Raw genomic sequence first — 20,618 nt, forward strand, 5'->3', positions numbered from 1 at the left:
CAAAAGTTGGAAGAACTGTTTAAGGGCAGGGAAAAAAGGGTTTTTGTATTTTTTTTCTCCTTTTTTTTTGAGGAGAAGGAATTTAAGAGATTTGGACTCAGCCTATTTTTCTAATACCCCTTCTTCCCTCCACCCCTGCCACTAATCTCTAATACAAATGTTCTAATCAATTAAACAGGCATTTTATTTTATTTTTTTCAGACGATTCCTAGTTATAGTGATACTAAGATTTGTGCGTACTGTTTAATTTGCTTGGAAAACCTTCTTCCTTCCTCAGTTGTCATATTTTTATCAGTCACATCCATTCTGTCATAGCAACCTGCCTCAGAAATCCTCTGGAGCTTCTCACCTGGATCACATCTTGGGTCTTGGTCACAGGCTGCCACGTTTGGTTAGCCATGTTTTTATGGTCAGGCCCCAGTCAATACCCAACTAGATGGTACATTCTGAGGAAAGAGAATTTTCCTTATTCAACACGGAGTGAGTTCTCCTTGGCAGTTGACAGTGGCCCAGGGACCCACAAGCATAGCCACCAGGCAGATCCCAGTTTCAGCTGGGGAGTGAGCACAAGAAAATGCTTGGTCATTTTAGTCACTAAAATGGAAGTGCCCTAAGTCTGGTAAGACCCGGATTCAAATGCTTAGCCTGCCAGTGACCAGGTATGTGACCTTGGCGAGGTACCCTCCTGAGTCATTTTCTTACCTGTAATGTGAGAGTAATGTCTGTTTCACAGGGATGTTGTGGGCATTAAATGGGAAAATATAAACTGTTTAATGTGGTGCCTGGCAGATGAAAGGGGTTCAATGAACTTTTAAAAGTAAAAGTAATAAATCATTTGTGTTCAGTTTTGACTATGCCAATTTTTGTGAGCAGTAAAATCATTAGTATTATGAAATTTATTTATAAATATACAATTTATGGTTAAAGGTATTTAAAACTACCAACTCAAGTCTTTATAGAATATCCACTGTGGACTGTTCTAAATACAAAAGATTTTTTTGCTATCAGTAGGTATTTCACCTCAATTTTTCAGATAACTAAACGTAACACAGTGGGTGAACATAATTTAATTGAGTTCTATAATGACTCAAGTCGATGCATATAAAATCCCAAGCACATAGTAGGGGCTCAGTCGCTGTATTATTTTCTCTTTTTCCCACTCTCCACGCCTCAGATGCTAAGAGTTAAAAATGGAATTGAAAGTCATGAGCCCAATTTGTCATTTAGCGAGGGACATTGCTCCTGTGACATTTTAAGTGGGCCACCTGGCAACCGATGGATTGTCCAATCATATCTATAGTGTAGTACCTCAACTTTACAGGTTTCCATCAACTTTGGTTCCTAAATTTGCAAATTAGGTTATGGTAAATGTGTAGCCACTTACAAACCTTACATAATTTCTGTTCTCATAAATTTCGATTCTTTTTTTAATAGACTCATATCCTGGATTATTTACTCCCTTTCAGGATTCATCATTTAACTTTTTCAGTTTTATTTTCATTTCATTTCAAATTTTCTTCCGAGATAGTAACTCTTCGTATTCATGTTTCTTAGAATCTGTAAAAGCCTTTTTCATACATGATCTCATTTGACCATTATAACTAGTAGAGCAGATACAATGATCCCCATCTTATAGCCTGAGACTCCAAAAGGTTGTGAATCACCTAAGCACCACAGCTGATTACTTGTCAAGCATGCTTTTGGTATTATGTTACATATTACATAACTTATATCTGTTTATCTGTGTAAATACGTTATTCATGGAGTTAAGTTCTATAAAGTTGCTGAAATACTGAAGTAGTAAAAACTGAACCATTGCCCCTATGGGAAATAAAGGATTAGGTTCCCGTGAGTCTCTGGTCAGAACACTTTCATCAACCAATCAATACATAACTTTGTTTTCATGTATGTTTCTTTTTAAAGACACCTTATTTTATATATATATATAGATATAATCATATATATTATGTATATAATCATATATATTACATATATAATTTTGTATATATTATATATAATCATATATATAATTTTATACATATTATATATATGTAATTTTATACATATATAGTTGATTCATTAACATTGAACCCATGACCAACAGCATATAACTCAGGCTTGAACGAAGTTTGTCTCTAACAGGATATAACTCAGGCTTGAACGGAGTTTGTCTAACACACGTTTTCTACATAAGGCACATCACAGCGTTCCTGTACATAGGAACACTAGACAGCATGAAAGGGCTACAGTTAGGGCCATTTTTAAACAGTGAAATCACCGTCAAAAAGCACAAAACTGCAAAAAATGTGTCACCAGACAGAGAGTGAAAAGGGCACTTGTTTACAGTGTGGGAGCTGACCTAAGTCATCACCTCACTCAGCTTCAGCTGGAAAGGTGTGTGTTGCATGCCTCAAATCTTCGGTCACTCTGCGCGTGTCCACACGTGACCAAGAAAGCACCTTTATCGTAGGATTACAGGTAAATTTTAGCAAGTAGGTGAATTTGCAAATACGGAATCTGCAAATAATGAAGATTGTCTATATGTGTGTATGTATATTTTTTCTATAATGAAAATATAGTTAATTTATACAACTACACATTTTTGTACTCAAATAAGAGAATAAAAATATCTAGAATCAATCTACAGTCGTAAAACCAGGTAATTGACATTCATATCTTGAAGGGCATCCAGTCAGACTGCACTCTGTAGTATGAGCGTATGAATGCTATACAGACTGTATTTATACGGTTGTATAGTATTATGGCTATATTTTTTCACTTAACAGATATCTTAACCATCATGTCATGTTAATAGAGGTCTTGATTTTCAGTGACTGCAGGGTATGTTACCTTCTAAATATACCATTTTAATTTAACCAAAGTTTGGAAGGTTTTTAAAAATATATTTTTACTATTCTATACTGAGCCTATGCTGAGCATCTTTGATTCATCTTTGTATACTTTTCCATGGGGGCTTTTGAGGTGTATGGGATCAGATTTATTCTCGTGGTAAAGGTTGCCAGGCAGCTCCATTTTGAAGTTGAATCTCTTGTTTATAGTTTATGTGGTTGTTAAGTATTTGTTGTGTCTGTGTGCCTACATATTCATACCTACCTCCCATCTTATTTTGCTTTGGGTTGAGAAATGCTTGATAAAGTAGCATTTGAAATAAGAGTAAATGGCCTCTGAGTGTGAGGGGCTCTTTCGTGAATAAACTATTTCAGGCTTAGTGTATAAACTTAAATGCACCGTTCCAGGATTTTGTTTGCCTCTGTCCTTAGTGGTCATTTGACACCATAATTTCTGTATAAGTTTATTGTTCATGTTCTTGAGTAGAATTCATCTAATGAATATTTATTGGGTGCTTAACGTGGCCCTCTTTTAGGCATTAGGAAGACTTCAAAAGTAAATTAAAAGCGCTGTCTGTCTTCAAAGAGCTTCCTAACAAGCGTGGGATGAGGAGAGTGGAGGGATGTATGCACACCAAATGGGATAAGGCCACTAAGAACATCGACCAGAATGTTAACTCGGTGAGGGTGGGGATTTCTGGTTCATTGATGTATCCCCAGCACCTAGAATTTTTTCAAATACACAGTAGCTTCTCAATAAATAGTAAGTGAGTGAATGTGTTGAATCAAAGAAGAGAAAAATAGGGCTTCCCTGGTGGCGCAGTGGTTGAGAGTCCGCCTGCCGATGCAGGGGACGTGGGTTCGTGCCCCGGTCCGGGAAGATCCCACATGCCGCGGATCGGCTGGGTCTGTGAGCCATGGCCGCTGAGCCTGCACGTCCAGAGCCTGTGCTCCGCAACGGGAGAGGCCACAACAGAGAGAGGCCCGCGTACCGCAAAAAGACAGCAACAAAAAAAAGAGAAAAATAACTAATACTGTTTTAAATTCTGCTGTGTCATGCTTTACACTAGGAGCTGTGCATGTATTGGGTTGGCTCAAAAGTTCGTTTGGGTTTTTCCAAGACATGCAAAACCCGAACGAACTTTTTGGCTAACCCAATATTATTTCACTTATTCCTCACAATGAATTATAATGTAGACGTTTGAATTTTTCTCATGAGAAAGTTGAGGCTCAGAGGTTATATTAATTTGCTTAAAGTCAAGCAGGTAGTAAATGAGAGAATGAGACCGAAGGGCTCTTGAGATTCATGGTTTGAGAAGGTAAATTGCACAAATAAAGAAATTCTAAAACTACTTCTTAGTTGTACAGTTGGAAGTGAGATGCACCCCATCCTTTTATCCTGTCCCTATATACACACAGAAGTCTCTGTGGAAGAGCTGTGAGGTCTTGGAAAGTAACCGATTATTCACTCCCTGGGGTTGACTTGATGAAGCAAATGTTAAAGAATAGCAATGATAAATATAGCTGGATGTGGCCAGCAGGGGAACCCCAAGGCTAACTGTCTTTGCTTCTCGTTTCAAGAATGCCTGTGAGATGCTGATGGACACGATCTTGAAAGAACTCCAGAAGAAAAATCCAGCTTCTCCAGAGCAAGCATCAAGTGAGGCTTTACACCAGCCTCCCGCGCCCCTGGACTCAGGGCTGCGAGCTGGACTCATTATCAATGGGAGGACCCTGGAGTTTGCCCTGCAGGAGAGTCTGCAGAGGCGGTTCCTGGAGCTGGCTGCTCGCTGCCATGCTGTGGTCTGCTGCCGAGCCACGCCCCTGCAGAAGAGTGAAGTGGTAAAACTGGTTCGAAGCCATCTCCGGGTGATGACTTTGGCCATCGGTGAGTGGAAGTGGAACCCAGCCCTGCACTTCTCACTTTCATGTCACACCAGAGGCTGATCCTTCTGTCTGTCCTGTCTTCTGTCCACGTTTGCCCTTCTCTCGGTCTGTCCTTTTCCTCCCCCACTTTCCCTCCCCTTTCCTCCCTTCTTTCTCCTCCGTCCCCTCACTCCCTCCCCTTTCCCCTCCATCACCTATTTGGCCTCCTCTTATGAACCAGGTGGTAGAGATGTGACATGGAGAACAATATAATAGGACTCTGTGGTACATGTCAGATCCCCAAATCATCTGGGTTAAGGAGGGTAATGTACTGAATCGGAGACCTGAGAAATTCATGAGTTCTGCCTTCGAGAAAGTTAAATTCAAGAATATGAACAGTTCATTTGTTTATTCATTCAACCGCTATTTATTGAGTGCCTTCTATGTACCAGGCATTTTTCTAGGCAGTGGAGACACAAGAGTGTACAAAACTGACAAAGTACCTTTCCTTAAGGAACTTACGTATAGGAGGAGGGTAATGCAGTAAAAAAAAGGTATAAAAATATAAGCTATCAGATCGTGACCAATGCTATTGAAAAAATAAAGCAAAGTCAGGTAATGCAGAGCATTGGGGGAGGCAGAAGGGACTTCTATTTTAAATAGGTTTTTCAGAGACAGTCTTACTGATAAAGTTGTGTGTAAGCAAAGACTTGAAGGAAATGATAAGGGAGCCATAGGAGATCTGGGTGGGGGGAAAACATTCCTGGCAGAGAAGACAATGGACCATGCTTGGTGTGTTCAAACCCAAAGTAGGTTGAGCAAAGGGAGGAGTTTTCTGCAGGTTAGTGAAGGACAGAGAGGTGGCAGGCGACCAGGTCCTGTAGAGTCTTGGAGGCCATTAGGAATTTTGGCTTTTATCTGAAGAGACGGAGAGCCACAGGAGGAATTTGAGCAGAGGAGGGACGTGAGCTGCCTTAAGTTGAAAAGGATCACATTGGCTGCTGTGTTGAGAGGAGCCACTGGGTTGTAAGGACATAAGGAAGGAGACCAGTTGAGCAGCTATTGAAATAACTCAGGGAAAAGATGATTGTGGCTCGAGCGCAGGTAGGAGCAGAGGAGGTGGTGGGATGTGGTAAGATAATGGACATGGGTTGAAGAAAGAGCTGCTGATATCTGCTGACGGATTGGATATGTTATATAATAGAAGGGGTCAAGGGGGACGTCAAGGTTTTGTCTCGAGAACAGAGGGACGGAGCTGCCATTTACTGAGATGGAGTCGGGGAAGCAGGAGTTGGGTTTTATACATGTTAAGTTTGAGAAATCCATCAGATGTCTAAACAGTGATGTCAAGTAGGCAGCTGGAGATAAAGTCTGGAATTTAGCAATGAGGAATTGGCTAGAGACATAAATTCGGGAATTGTAAGTCTAGTGGTGATATTTAAAGCCCCGGTAGTATTATCAAGGAGATTACCAAAAAAATGAGTGTAAGTGGAGAAGAGGAACAGGGTGAGATTAAGCTCTGAGACACTCCAAAGTTCAGACATTAGCAAGATGAACTCAGCCATCTCTTATAGTCTCTGTTTCCACCTGGATTATTTTCAGTCTCAGGTAGCATCTCCCCTCAGGGTGTTGGTACAGCTACTGAAAATTCCCACCTTTATATCTTATCCTATTAGCAACCTGAGAGAAAAGATAGCACCTCTTCTCAAGTTGCTGGAATAAAGTATCAGGATTAGGGTGAAATTTTGTTCAACTATCTTACTGAATGAGCATATAAATGAGTGAATTGTTCAAGCCCCTGGATCCATCTGTTCCTGAGGCTAGAGCCCTGGACATGTCAATTCTATCAATTCAGCTGAATCACGTGCCCATCTCTGAACCAACCACTGAGGCCAGGGAACAGGCAATGGTAATTGTCCAGGCCTGAGTCAGTTGCCCATCCCAAATCTGGTGGTTTGGGCTCAGAGACTCATGGACTCAGAGTTCCCAAGGAAAATCAGGATACTATTACCAGAAAACAAGTTAAGGTTGCTGGGCAGTTGGGAACAACAGATGTTCATTACCAGCAGGAATGTAATACCTCCTCTAAAGAAGCTTCCAATGTGTTGGGAAGACAAAGAAATCTATAGCAAGCTTAATACCATGCTAGATATGATAGAGATTCGTAGGGTGGTGCTTGGAGCCTAAGGAAGGGGCATTGACTCTAAAAGGAACATGAGAAGGACTTCCCGGAGGAAGTGATTATCTAAGCTGAGCACAAGAGCCCTTGAAATCTAGCAAGGTGGGGCAGGGGTGATGAGGACAGTGTGATAAGAATAGAGAAACTGCACGTGCAGGGCTGGAAGGAGTAGGGTGTATCTGGAAAATTGAAAGTAGAACGAGTGACACATAGAGAAAGGGGAGGTCAGTCCAGGTAGGGGCTGTAGCATGAAGGACTTTAAGGTAGTGTGGAGTATGGAATTCTTCCTGATGGCGGTGGGATGCCACATTGCATCTGTGCTTGGCTAGCTTCCAGGCAACTTGGAGACATGGGATAAGCTTTGAAGGATTTGTTTGTTTGTTTGAGTGGCCACTGTTGATTTGCACAGTTGGCAGTTTTTCTTTGCTCCTCATATGTTTCTCACCTTTCCTTCTGTTTCACAAAGGTGACGGTGCCAATGATGTTAGCATGATACAAGTGGCAGACGTTGGGATTGGGATCTCAGGTCAAGAAGGCATGCAGGTGAGAGGATGTTGTGCACCCAAACACCACGAACTTGACCTGCCCATCCAAAGGCAGCATTCTCCATGGTCAGATCTCTGTGGTAGAGTGAGGCTGTCTGCGGCTAGCTCAGGAGTGGGTGGCAGGACATTTAGCCATTCATTCACTGATTATTTACTGGGTGAGTATTATGGTGATTTCCCTGGGTAATTTTAGCTCTGTGGCCCACTTGTTCAGTTTAAAAATATATAACTTATCTAAGTCATAAGGATATATATTTTTAGCACTGCAATAGCTGTATGACTTTTTACACCGATGAGAGCTACTAAGGATTTGAATGAAATATCTAAAAATCCTAAAGAGAGAGGGAGAGGGGGAGAGAAGACAGGAGAGAATGAGGGAAGTGGGATTGTCCTACTTTCGTGTGCGCACACGTGTGTTGACTAGTGTTTTAGGCACAAAATTCAGATAGAACCTTGTCCAAAAGACTGCTTGTCATGTATGGAGCAAGTGCTGTCAAAGGAAAGTGGGATGTGAGGCTTAGGGTTTCCCGAGAACGATAAATTACAACATCTCTATAAAAGATGAGAAATTCAAATACGTCCTTTGCCTGCTACATTATACAGAGTCACATGAAGTCATGACTATATACTTTTAATATTCTCCTCACGGAGGAGAAGCAGATGCATGCTGTAATGCGCAGAGTTCTTGGTGAGGGAGCTGCTCTCTAGGGAAAGTACACTTGCTGAAATTACATCATGAATGGTGACCAGAGAGCAGTTTTGTTTCATTGGACCACATTGGAAAACTGAGTGGTGACTCCAGGTAACCCGTTAAGGCTCTGTATTCATGGGTTTTTGTTTGTTTAAAGGTGTTTTGGTTTTTTTTTTCCGGTCTTAGGTTTAAACCACATATTTGACCAGTCTGAGCCTGCTGGCGGTTAGGCTGCCATGCTGCATCTGTTCTAATATGTTCCATTGCTCAGGGTGACGTTCTCTCCCCGTTGCCTCTGCAGGCTGTGATGGCCAGTGACTTTGCCATTTCCCAGTTTAAACATCTCAGCAAGCTACTCCTTGTCCACGGGCACTGGTGTTATACCCGACTTTCCAACATGATTCTCTATTTTTTCTACAAGAACGTGGTATGTAGCTCCAGAAAATTCGCCCCCCTCCCTTCTCCCTTCCACTCCAGCTTGTGTAAGGGGTGAAGAGGAAGGGCCCGATGCTAAGCTCACTTTGCTTGTTGATGTTTGGGAAGCAGCCAGGAGCACTTCTGCTGTCTTACCAGGAATAATCTGGGAATGTGCTGTGTTTCAGCTGCTGAGAGCAGATTGCTAGGCTTGTCCATCTGCTAGCATTTTCTATTCCCTATGCATTTAAATTCAATTAAGCCCTGTCTGATTCGTTTAGAATCCAGTTTTTGACCTTCCATAAAAAGGTTGTGACAAGCAGAATTATGAAATGTTTAATGCTTTCTGTCAGTAGAGAATGAAAAGGTTTTCTTCAATTTTACAGGAGATATAAAAACTATATATGTATATATGCTGTCCCCAGACGGATGTCCCATGTGGTATATTGAAGACACAGATACAGATGAAAACCCAGTATAGTGCTTTAGGCTGTAGCTGGCTAGCACTCCCAGAGGAAGAATTCTTTGGCAAGCCTGTGAAATGTGTTTGTGCTTGGTAGCTATTGGATGGTCAAGGGACTTAATTTTTGACTATGTAATTCATAGAAGGGCAGAAGTTGAGTAGTAGGATTCCTGGCTTCGAATCTTCAGCAAACCATTTAAATTTCAGTTTTCTCTTTCATAAACCCATGTGGACCTTAGATTGCTTCACCTAAATCCCTTCTAGGTGGGGTGATTATGTAAATATGTCATGATTTTCAGACCACATTTATTCTTGGTCTTTAAAGTGCGTATATAGCAAGTTAGTAGTAAACAGAAATTTACATCACTCTGTTGAAATGCCATCTTTAGGAAAAAGATGACTTTAATGGGTCATTTTTAGGATATCCCAAATATGTAATTTAGATTGGTGCGTGCATGTGTGTCTGTCTGTCTGTCGGTCAGTCAGCAGGAGCATTTTTTTTTCCTATAGCAAGATGAACTTCTCAGGAAGCTTTCAGTACTTTCCTAATTGGAATTAGCACATTCAATCAAAGTTTAAGAAAGCGTTGATACTGTATGAAAATATTTGAAATGTATAATATCTCTGTCAGTGTGATTCTGGGGAAAGCTGTGATTTGTAACTTAAAATTCTAGGACTTAGTGGTCAATGACTTTTAGAGGGGAGCCCATCTCCCAGGTTTTTAAAATACCTTTGCATTTTTCTACCTTCTCTTCTATTATGATGCAGTCCACTGCATCCTCTCCCCCTTCCTTTTAACTCCATATTTCTAACTAATATTAGAAAGAGACTAGGACATTATGATAAAACAAATGTCCAACTGTTGTTAAGTATTTAAAATTTTGTCTCATGGAAAAAAAAAAAAAGATACCACATGCAGTTGGAGAGAAGGGGGTGTTTATTAGTAGAGAGAACATCACCAGGGAGCAAGGACCCTGGGGCCGTTCTGCTCTGTAAACCTTGATGGCCGTTCACACTGAAATCCTCCTGACTTGTTTCTGCCTCTTTCTTGCCTAGCCAAACAACAAATGGTTTGTAAACTATGGAGAACAGGGCTAGTATCAGAAGCCATTCGAATAGCTTAGCTTTCTGAGGCTACGGTTCTTGCATCTTGGGCAATTTTTGAGATAGTGATAAGGACTATGGATTCATTCCCCAGAATAGTGCCCCAAACCGCATATACCTAAAACCTGTACATTTTCAGGAGTGAGGCATAATGCATATCCATGGACCCTAGACTAAGAAACTCTATTCTAAGGATTGTGGTCCCCATCCTGAGGTGTTTCAGTGTATCTATGGTGCCAACAATAATATCTTAATCAATTAATTAAAATCGATAAAAAGGCATTTTTCAGGTCACGAGCAGTTGCTAACTGGATCTTGATACTAAGACCTGATGTCGTATAATTCTCATTTTCCAGACATAGAAACCAAAATTCATAGAGGTTATTAAAATGACCTAAAGTCATATAGTCAATAGGAAGTTTCCCTAGGACTTGAAACAAGACCCCCTAATTCTAAGCCCAGTGACCTTTCCTGTGGTCACTGCCTTGCTTGCTTCAGGGCACAGAGCTTTTGCTATCATGGACTTACTCTGTGTGAGACAAAATAAGAAGCTATGTATGTGCCTGGCCTCTAGCATGACCACCTGTCCTGGTTTTCCTGGGACTGTCCTAGTTTTTATAGTAAGAGTACCATGTCCTGGGAAATTCCTCAGTCCCAAGCAAACTGGGATGGTTGGCCACTCAACCGACACCATCACATTTCACCAGGAAAAAATAATTGTGAACCCAGAAAGCAAGAGAATGAACACTTGTTGTATGGCTGCCACATACCAGGCACAGGGCTAGATTCTCTTCATCTGGAGCTAGAACATCTGCATTTGAATACTGACTCTGCCACGTGTTAGCCAGGTAACTTTGGGCAAGTTCCTTAGCCTCTCTGTGCCTTACTTTCCTCATCTGTAAAATGGGAACAACAGTAATTCCCAAGTTGTTACTAAAATTAAATGTATTCTCTTTAAAGCTCTTAGAACAGTGCCAGCACCACATAGTAAATGGTCTGTGTGTGTGTGTTTTAATTTACCAAAAAAAGCTGCAAGGTAAGTTGTGATCTTCCATTCTGTGAGTGAGGAAAGGAGGGGCTGAGATCACACCGCTCAGAACAGCAGCGTGTGGCGTGTGCGGTCCTAGCACGCGTTGCTGACTCTAAGACGCAAATGTTCCTCTTTGTGTCCCTAGGCCTATGTGAACCTCCTTTTCTGGTACCAGTTCTTTTGTGGGTTTTCAGGAACATCCATGACTGACTACTGGGCCTTGATCTTCTTCAACCTCCTTTTCACATCCGCCCCTCCCGTCATTTACGGTGTCCTGGAGAAAGATGTGTCTGCAGAGACCCTCATGCGACTGCCTGAGCTTTATAGGAACGGCCAGAAGACAGAGGTGGGTGTATGGCAGAAACGCACAGAGACCGATACGTAGCTGCTGTCAAAGCTGCTCAGCTCCAGTGTTGTCGGGTATTGAAAACTATTTGAGTCATCTGTTTGTTTCCAAAGATCTCTACTAACACAGCAGCTATGAAGTCAGTCGCTTCTGAGATGAACACAAATAAAACTGTGAAAGATCTTAGGTATTTATAAGCAGAAATCCAGTCCTCAGACCTTACAACTAATAATATCTAATATTTACTAGACCCCACGGTGCTGCCTTTTGTGCACAGTACTAAATGTCCCCAGTCCCATTTATCTTCACAAAGCACTTTGAGAGAGGACTTGGTATTGTTCCCATTCTAAGAGAAAGAATCTGAACTTCAGGGGGGCTGAATAATTTTTCCAAAAACCTCACAGCTAAAAAATGGCAGAGCTAGGATGGGAACCCTTATTAGTCTGGTTCTAAAGCCAAACTTAACTTCTTCAGGTTCTGCTGTCGCACAGAATAGTGCTGTGAACTTAAGGGTTCCCTCTCCCTAAACGCATGTCGCACCTCCCCTTAACTCAGTCCTGTCCATCCACCTCTGATATGTCCCTTATGTCTCATTTCCTCTTATCTATAGTACTGTAGTTGCCGATTAATTGGGCTAGCTGTCTTAAAAGCTTTTTTTTTCTAATTTGTCTTTTACAAAATTAATAACCAGCATTGAGATGGTCTTACGAACATTTATGTAATGCCTCTTACATGCCAGGCACTGTTATAAGTCCTTAACTTACATAAATCTACTTCTCAAAATGATCCTGCAGGGTACATGCTATCGTTATCCACACTAGATGAGGAAAGTCAGGCACAGGGAGGTACTTTAAGTAATCTGCCTGGGTCACCAAGCTCATGGGTGGTACAGGTAAACCCCGGTTCCCGACCCCCTGCCGTGCTGCAGAAAGAACACTGATGCTATCTTTGGTCCATGGGTGCACCCCACACCCCCACCCCTTCGCTGTTTAATGGCCAGAAATCCAAAGTGCTCTCCTAAGGACATTGCCAGGATCACAGAGACTGAGGTGGACCAGCAACCTGTAGACACGTATAAGCGGACAAAGCTGAGGGGTCAATCTGGTCAGATATTCTAGCCTTGAGAAAAGGACTCTGTTAGTCAGGACTCTTTCCGTTGCAAGTGACAGAAAGCCAGCTCAAATTGGCTTAATGAAAAATGGAAATATATTGGCTCTCATAGCTGCAAAATCCAGGAGTAATGGTAGACAAACAGCATTAGTCTTAAAAGCAACTGTCAATGTGCTGGTTACAACTCCTTGGCCCAGCTTGAGTCCCATGCCTTTGCCTGTGCTTATCATTGTGGCTAGAAAGATCATTTTCTCATTGACTAGGCCTGGGCCATAGATCATTCCTGAGGACAGAGCTGAACCCTGTGGACAGGATTGGGAAGGAGGGTTTCCTGTAAAAGGACTGGAGAGACAAAAATGAGACCCATCATGAGAAATCCATGGGTCGGACTTTACTGGCCTCACTGTTGTGAAGACACTGACCCAGAGCAGCACATGTTAGAAATGATGGGTGATGTTTAGCCTGAGTTTGAATTCTGGTTCAGTGGTATGTGACCTTGGTAAGGTATTTAACTTGCCTGTACTCCGGTTTCTTTACTTTATGGAGATGGTGTGAGGATTAAGTAAGATTGCGCTCTCAAGATTGTTATTTTTACCCCACCCCCAACTCCAGACTTAACCAAAAATTCGAGGAAATCCTGAATTTAAAATGATGCATTGGGCTTCCCTGGTGGCGCAGTGGTGGAGAGTCCACCTGCCGATGCAGGGGACACGGGTTCGTGCCCCGGTCCGGGAAGATCCCACATGCCACAGAGCAGCTGGACCTGTGAGCCATGGTCGCTGAGCCTGTGCTCCGCAACGGGAGAGGCCACAACAGTGAGATGCCCGCGTACTGCAAAAAAAAAAAAAAAAAAAAAGATGCATTTATTTTCATCAATCCAATTTTATTATGGGTTGAACTGCCTTTTGAGACTGGAGGGTAATTTAATGTCCTTAGGCTCATGGAGCAGCATGGAGGAGAAGTCAACTTCCAGGGAGGAAGAAATCCTTACAATCTTTTAATATCATCCAACCCATTCAGATCAAAGAACCACATGAGGTTTTCCTTAAAAAGTCCAGTCTGACTTAAAGCTCAAGGCCAGGGGTGCAGGAATATGTGGTTGATATTAATGAAGATTGTCCTGTACCCTAGGTCTAAGTTAAATTCCAAGTCCATTGGGGAAAGAGGGGTAAGAGCAGACCTTTAACGTTTTCATAGCTTGGTGTTTTAAAAGCCCATTTGTTCAGCCTGAAGACTGTAATTGGTCTTGACCCTTGCAAGAGTTGAGGTCATTGTTTCCTGTTGTTGAACGCTGCTGTCAAGCCTTTGCACACGTTGTTCTGTTAAGCTGGCCAGTTTTATAATACGTGGTAAAGCAGGCAGAGTCCCAGCATGTGGCTGTTGATAAAGGGTAATTAATTTCATTGAGGTTACCTTCCGGAAGAGTTGTCCTTCCTTTGAACTTGGCCTCCAAACAAGTTCTGTTTTATGCTTGGGCCATTTCCTGTCTTTGGTGTCATGAAATATACTTCCCTGGGTTATAGCATCTCTCTCCTTGAAAGGAGATGAGTCTGGAAGGCTGCAGCCAGAAACGTCCCTTTCAAGAAGCAATCGTCTATTACCCCTCTCTCATCACCCACACAGCCTTCTTTCCTGGCTTTGACTTCATGTCCAGATTTTCCCTCTCAGTTTCCAGGAGATCCCATGAGTTACTCCCTTCAGCCCTTCATTTATCCATGACCCTTCTCTACCCCTAATTCCCCTTGCTCACATTACTGTGGAGAAAGTGTGCTTGTTAACCTTTTGGCTCTAGGTTTTTTGAGCAACCTCTGTTCCCCCAGAAGCATGAAGCTATATTTTAACTTATCCTGAAATTGTTCTCTCTTGTCCAGTGACATTTTGGTTGTCCCTTTGACTTTGCCACATTTTCTTCCACCATTTGATTGTGCTTCTGCTTAGAGTTTATGGACACTTGGATGAAGAAAGGCAGGTAGAAGATTCCATCATTTCCCACGACAAAATTGTAAAAGAAGCTACAGGGAAAAGTAGACTGGAAATGAATCTTCATTGATTTTACAGAGGACAAAGAGATAAAAAAGAAAAAAAAAGATGTAGAACTTCTAAGTGTAATCTCTTGAAGGACAGAAGAATTTATATGGAGATGTTGTATATTCATAAAGCTTTAGGAGACAATTACACATTTTCAAGAAAATTTCAGTTTCTTTTTGCATTTGAAAGGAAATAAGACTATAAACACGTTAAGAAAAGGGAAGACTAGCTCAGGGATATGATACATGTGTTGTCACTTTTGTTCATGGCAGACATCACTAATACACCGTAGCACTCCATCCTTCCTGCTGGGTCTGAATGGAGCCTCAGAATCCTTTTGCACACACATTACTGTTTGATCAGAATTATCTTTTATTTGAAAACCTGTTTTCAGTCACTTGACTGGTATCTCTACTTGACCTTTCTCTGTTTCTACAAGCTTTTGGTAGGAAGCAGTTTAGCACATGAGAAGTTATATAAGAATAGTTTATTAATGCAACAAATATTTGAGTACCTGCTATGTACCGGGCACTGTTTTAATGACTTGAATAAGAGAGCCCAGGTCCCACTTTATGAAGCTTGCATTCTGTTGAGAGAAACATAAAATCATTAGGTAAACAAATAAGATTATTTCTGATGGTGATGAGAGACTTCTAAGGATGCCATGGTAGTAAATGATTAAGTGGGCATGACTTTTAGACTGGTCTGGGGTCTGTGCCTCTATGAGGAAGTGATATTTGAGCTGGGATATGAATAGTGAGGAACTGGTCGTGTGGGAGGTCCAGGAAGAATTTCTGGCAGAGATGACAGCACAGGTGAAGCCCTGAGGAAAGAAGGGATTGGCATATTTGAGAAATAGGGTGAAGTCTGTGTGTTGGGAGGATGGTGAATGACAGTAAGAACAGGTGAGTGGCCCTGGAGAGCAGGGGCTTCCATGAGCAGACCATGCAGGACCTCCTAGACTATGGGAAGCAACTTAGATTGTATGGGAAATGCAGTGGAAGTCATTGGAGGAATAGGAGGGGGGTCACTTTGATTAATTAGGGAGATGGCATGACCTGATTTACATTTTTCAAAACCATCTGGCTGCTGTGGGAAGATTGGATTAGGGCTAAGAGAGGAAGCAAAGAGGCCAGTTAGATGGCTCTCCCCTCATTCATAGAGAGTAGATGGTGAATTGGAATGAAGGGAGTAATGGAAATAAAGGTGGATGGATCGGAGAAGTTTTTGAAACAGTGTTTTCTGATCAATGGGAAACGGAAAATTAGTACTACTATCCTTATTTGAGGTAGATTTAAGATTGATCCAATGATAAAAGCAATACGAGTTGAAGAAGAGTTCCTTCAGGGTTTTTTTTCCCCCGTGAACTCATCTCATTCAATCATCACCCCCTCATTCTTCCACTACTACTTACAAATCCCGCCCGTCTTGTGAACGAGAGAATGAAGGAATAGAGTTTTCTCTCCGAGAAGCAAAAACAAGTACTGGCTTGTGTTGTTGCTTGATATTGCTTGACTGTTACTAATCTTACTCCCTCCCCAATATCTGTTTCACTTTCAGGCACACTTACCACTCACCTTCTGGATCACCTTGTTGGATGCCTTTTATCAAAGCCTGGTCTGCTTCTTCGTGCCTTACTATGTAAGTCCTTGTTCACTCAAAGGATTTGTTGTTAATCAATGGTACTTCTTTGTACTCTGTCACCAGTATCAGCATATAGAATGGGTATATTAGGGTAGTTTGCTCATATAATCAAGTTGATTATTTACTGACTAAATTATAACACTCCTCCCGAATATGTTAGGTAATGGGTTAAATTTGGAGAGAAGTGCTTAGCTGAGTCCTCTTGCGTCTCTTTTTTAGCCCTGTACTGCTTGCTAGTTTTCATCAGTGACTTTAAAGTTGAAAGCCTGGCTTATAATTAAATGAGTCAGAATCAGAGAGGCCAAGTCAGAATATGAAAGCTGTTATTAGTGAGTGCTGGGCTAATTCTACCAGGATGACATTCAGAGTATTAAATTTAAGTAAGCTCCCCAAAACTAAAGAAAAAAAAAAATTGTTACACAGGTAAAGAATGGAAGAAATGTGACTAAGCAGAGAATGTGTAAATGAATTTAAAAATTTAGGCCAACACAAAGCAGCGTGATGTAGTTGCCCATTCACGCACACCCCTCCCTGGAAGAAAACACTAATATGATCATGGATGGTTAACAAAAGTTCAGTAATAAAAAGGGAAAAGGTAATAGTCTCTAAGTTAACAATTTTCATTTTTTATTCAAATAAAATTACTTGAATTTACCCAGCTTAGAATATTCTAGGTATACTGCATTTCAAGAGGTATATAGATAAGGCAACCTGAAGTGTATTTAGAAGAGAATGACTAGAATTGTAAAAGATCAGAAAATTGTGTCATTTGCGGAATCCTTTAAGGACTTTGAAGACGTATGCGTATGAGAGGGGTGGATGCTTACTTAACCGAGGTATAAACTCAGGTTAGCCATAGTACCTGCTTCAAAGATTTTCAGCTCTGTTAAGTGGAGCATATTTGATCTTTCTCTATACCTCAAAGAGTTGGAAGTATAAGTAAAAGGATCAGGGAAAATGAATTATGATTCAGAATAAAGAGGAATTCCAACCAAAAAGTTCAAAATTTAGATGGCCTGTCTGGGAGAGAGTCAGTCTCTTTTTCTAAAAATGTTCAAGTTAATCCTAAATGATCAGTTATCGGGAACACTGAAGAAAGGGACTCAGTCCTCACTTGGGTCGTGGAATAGAGTGATGAAACTGATGATACTGTGCCACTGAGGGTACACAACTCTCCAAGATCACCAACTTTTATTCTCTCTTTGTAGACCTACCAGGGCTCAGACATTGACATCTTTACATTTGGAAACCCCCTGAACACAGCTGCTCTGTTCATCATTCTCCTCCATCTGGTCATTGAAAGCAAGAGTTTGGTGAGTAGTTTTCCTGCCTCTGAAGTGGCCTGAAACTCATTGGGGGAATTGTCTTCATGCCTACAAGACAAGTGGTCATAAGAAGAGTAATGACTCCAAGGAGTAAGGGTGATCCACGACCACTCTTGTGGATCGTTGAGTGCCGTTATGCTGAGGTTAATGTGCAGCCAGGGAGAGTGGAGAACACGTGCCTGGTCCCCTTGGTGGTATCCACGGTGTGGATGGTTAGTGGAGGTGAGTCAGGCTGGAGAAACAATTACACTTCTACGGACAGCATCCTTCAAGACCAAGCTGTTGCCTTTCAACTAAAAGGAAAACAGGTGTAATGCCGTAATCCTGGTATACTGACTTTTGTAAGGGATGATTGGATGCTTTTCTCATAATACAAAAAAAAATTTTTCTCCCTCTAGAATTTTTACCATTCATTTCATTTACAACTAGGTCTTTTTGAACTTAGTTGCCAGCTTAATGATAAAGTTAAGTCTTTTCATGAAAATGATTGCATGGAGGCTTCCCGGGTGGCACAGTGGTTGGGAGTCCGCCTGCCAGTGCAGGGGACACGGGTTCCTGCCCCGGTCCGGGAAGATCACACATGCCGCGGAGCGGCTGGGCCCGTGAGCCGTGGCTGCTGAGCCTGCGCAAAATGATTGCAGGGTATCTCTACAGCAAAGCTAAAATGAAGGATTCAGATAAAGAGAGCTTTACTTTAAACCTTTTTCTGCAAGTGAAGAACATCCCACCCATGTCTGGCAAGTAAACTGCCTTAGCACAGACCATATCTTCTGATGGGAGCATTCCTAGTCCACTTTCAGATCCCTGTACTCTACCCAGGTCAAATGTTATTTTAGGTTTCAGCAAAAAGTGCTGCTTCTCTCAAGAGCCCTTCCCTAACCATCCATTTTTTCACACCATCCTCTTGTTTTTATTCATAGTCCTAATAATAACTTATAATTCTTCATTTAATTACGTGATTATACTATTTGTGTTTCTCTTCTACATTAGACTATAATCTCTTTGAGGACAGGGTTCATGTTTATTTTGTTCACCACTGTATACCAGTGTCTAGGACAAGACTGGCACACAGTTTGTGCTCAAAAAATATTTGAATGAATGAATGAGTAACCAGTGTTTGAGGTATATGTAACATGTTGGTGGTGATGCATTTCAAACAGGAAATAGCTGAATGAGGTTATAGGTTTTTTTTGGTTTTGTTTTTTTGCGGTACGCGGGCCTCTCACCGTTGCGGCCTCTCCCGTTGCGGAGCACAGGTTCCGGACGCGCAGGCTCATTGGCCATGGCTCACGGGCCCAGCCGCTCCGCGGCATGTGGGATCTTCCTGGACCGGGGCACGAACCCGTGTCCCCTGCATCGGCAGGTGGACTCTCAACCACTGTGCCACCAGGGAAGCCCTGAATGAGGTTATAGTTTTAAATGTTATACAAAGTTATAGATTGAGATTATTTATAATTTAAGTAGGGCTGAATATTTTTGACATCACCTGCTTTGCTTATAACCTGCTATAACCAGACCTTACAAGCCTAAAGTGTTGTAAAAGGTTAATATCTGCAAATACGAGATGGGAAGAGTAAAGAGAATTCTAGAACTAAAATATTTGGGGTTGTTTGAATATCTATTGGATTTCATTTTTAAGCAATTATGTAGGTACTTTTGCTACCGCCTAAGGAAGTGTCTGAAGTTCTGACACTGGTTAGTGTTCCAGAGGCTCTAACATGTCAAGCGTCAGTTTGGGTTCAGCGGTTATGAGCAGCAGCGATCTATTTTGACTAACCTGAGCAAATGGAAAAGTTATTCAAAATACATTGAAAATCACGGTAAAACAAACAAACAGAAAAACATCCCGAGGATCCAGAGTGGCTCCAGAGATCAGGGAACAGAAACCAATGGACAGGCTTACCAGGCTGGTACTCTGGTCTGAATTGGCCCCAGTCATTTTCTCTCTGCTCTTGCCTCATTCATTGTGCTCCAGGTTCAGTCCCTGGTGATAGAATTCTGTTTCCTTAGCTCCAGCCATAGGCTTTGGCGAGAGGAGGAATATTTTACCAAGACTGTGCATAGCACTGGGTGTCTTCACTAAGAGAAGGGGAGTGAAAGCTAGGTGCCGAGAACAGTGACTACTCTATAAAGGATGCATCATTAAAGAATTGTTTCTCACACCAGGGAAGGCTAAAGCTCATGGCCTCTGAAGCTCTGTTGTCAGTAAGAGTCAGTCATTCTGAGAATATGAATTGGGTTCCTTCACACTTTTGCGCACCATCCCTTTGCTACCTCTCCCACCTCCCTGTCCGTTTTTACCCAGCGTCCCTTGACTTTCACTGCATCCATTTATTTAAACGAGTCAACTCCATCAGGTTACATCTCACTTGCCAAAAGTGCTTCTTAAAGGAAAGAAAAATTCAGGGCTCAGTGGGAAGCAAGAGCATTTGAGGAAAAAAAAAATTGGGCCAACATTTTCTGAGCATTTTGTGTCTCTTTATAAAACATGAGCAGCCTTTGTGACTCCTGTGAAGCTATCTACCCTGGAGAAATACTTTGCAAGGTTAAGAGGAAAATGGAGAATATTGGGTCTTGTTTGAGAATTATAGCCCTAGAGAATGAAAATGATTAACAAAAGCAGTCTTCCCCCAAAAGAGTAATACATACCACCATGGTATACACAGTGAGTTTAGGTGGGACTGTACACTGCACTAAATAACACTGACTACTGTACAACATGAAGGTGATTCTCTCATACTTCAGATTATGTCAAAGAAGAATTCTGTTTGGAGCTGTTACTTTTTCTCACGATAACTGTTGCTAATTTCCCTTTGTAACAAAGACAGATCAGACCCCAGACTCATCACTGTTATGACAGGTAATGCTGATATTACATTTAAGGTAGTGATCTGCTTTTCTTTGTAAATAAACTTACTTAATTAGATAGCCAGTTTACAGAAAAATTAAAAAAAATAATAATGCAAGCTCTATGTAGATATGAAGGTGGATAGGTTATAGTGTGATATACAGAGATTTATTTCT

The 20,618-nt window shown here is 41.6% G+C and overlaps 1 protein-coding gene across 2 annotated transcripts in view; it reads left to right on the forward strand.

Annotated features, from left to right (window-relative positions):
- ATP10D (ATPase phospholipid transporting 10D (putative)) overlaps nucleotides 1-20,618 on the forward strand; it is a 125,697-nt gene that overhangs the window by 97,245 nt on the left and 7,834 nt on the right. Inside the window, exons 16-21 of one of the 2 annotated variants that reach the window (XM_032632656.1) lie at nucleotides 4,431-4,737; nucleotides 7,361-7,437; nucleotides 8,432-8,557; nucleotides 11,287-11,487; nucleotides 16,186-16,266; nucleotides 17,478-17,582. In XM_032632656.1, coding sequence (XP_032488547.1) covers nucleotides 4,431-4,737; nucleotides 7,361-7,437; nucleotides 8,432-8,557; nucleotides 11,287-11,487; nucleotides 16,186-16,266; nucleotides 17,478-17,582 — 897 coding nt within the window. Of the gene's footprint in view, nucleotides 1-4,430; nucleotides 4,738-7,360; nucleotides 7,438-8,431; nucleotides 8,558-11,286; nucleotides 11,488-16,185; nucleotides 16,267-17,477; nucleotides 17,583-20,618 lie in introns of those variants that run through there. The other variant, XM_032632657.1, reaches the window with a different exon arrangement.

The sequence above is a fragment of the Phocoena sinus genome, chromosome 5 (assembly GCF_008692025.1).
Source record: "Phocoena sinus isolate mPhoSin1 chromosome 5, mPhoSin1.pri, whole genome shotgun sequence".
NCBI lineage: Eukaryota > Metazoa > Chordata > Mammalia > Artiodactyla > Phocoenidae > Phocoena > Phocoena sinus.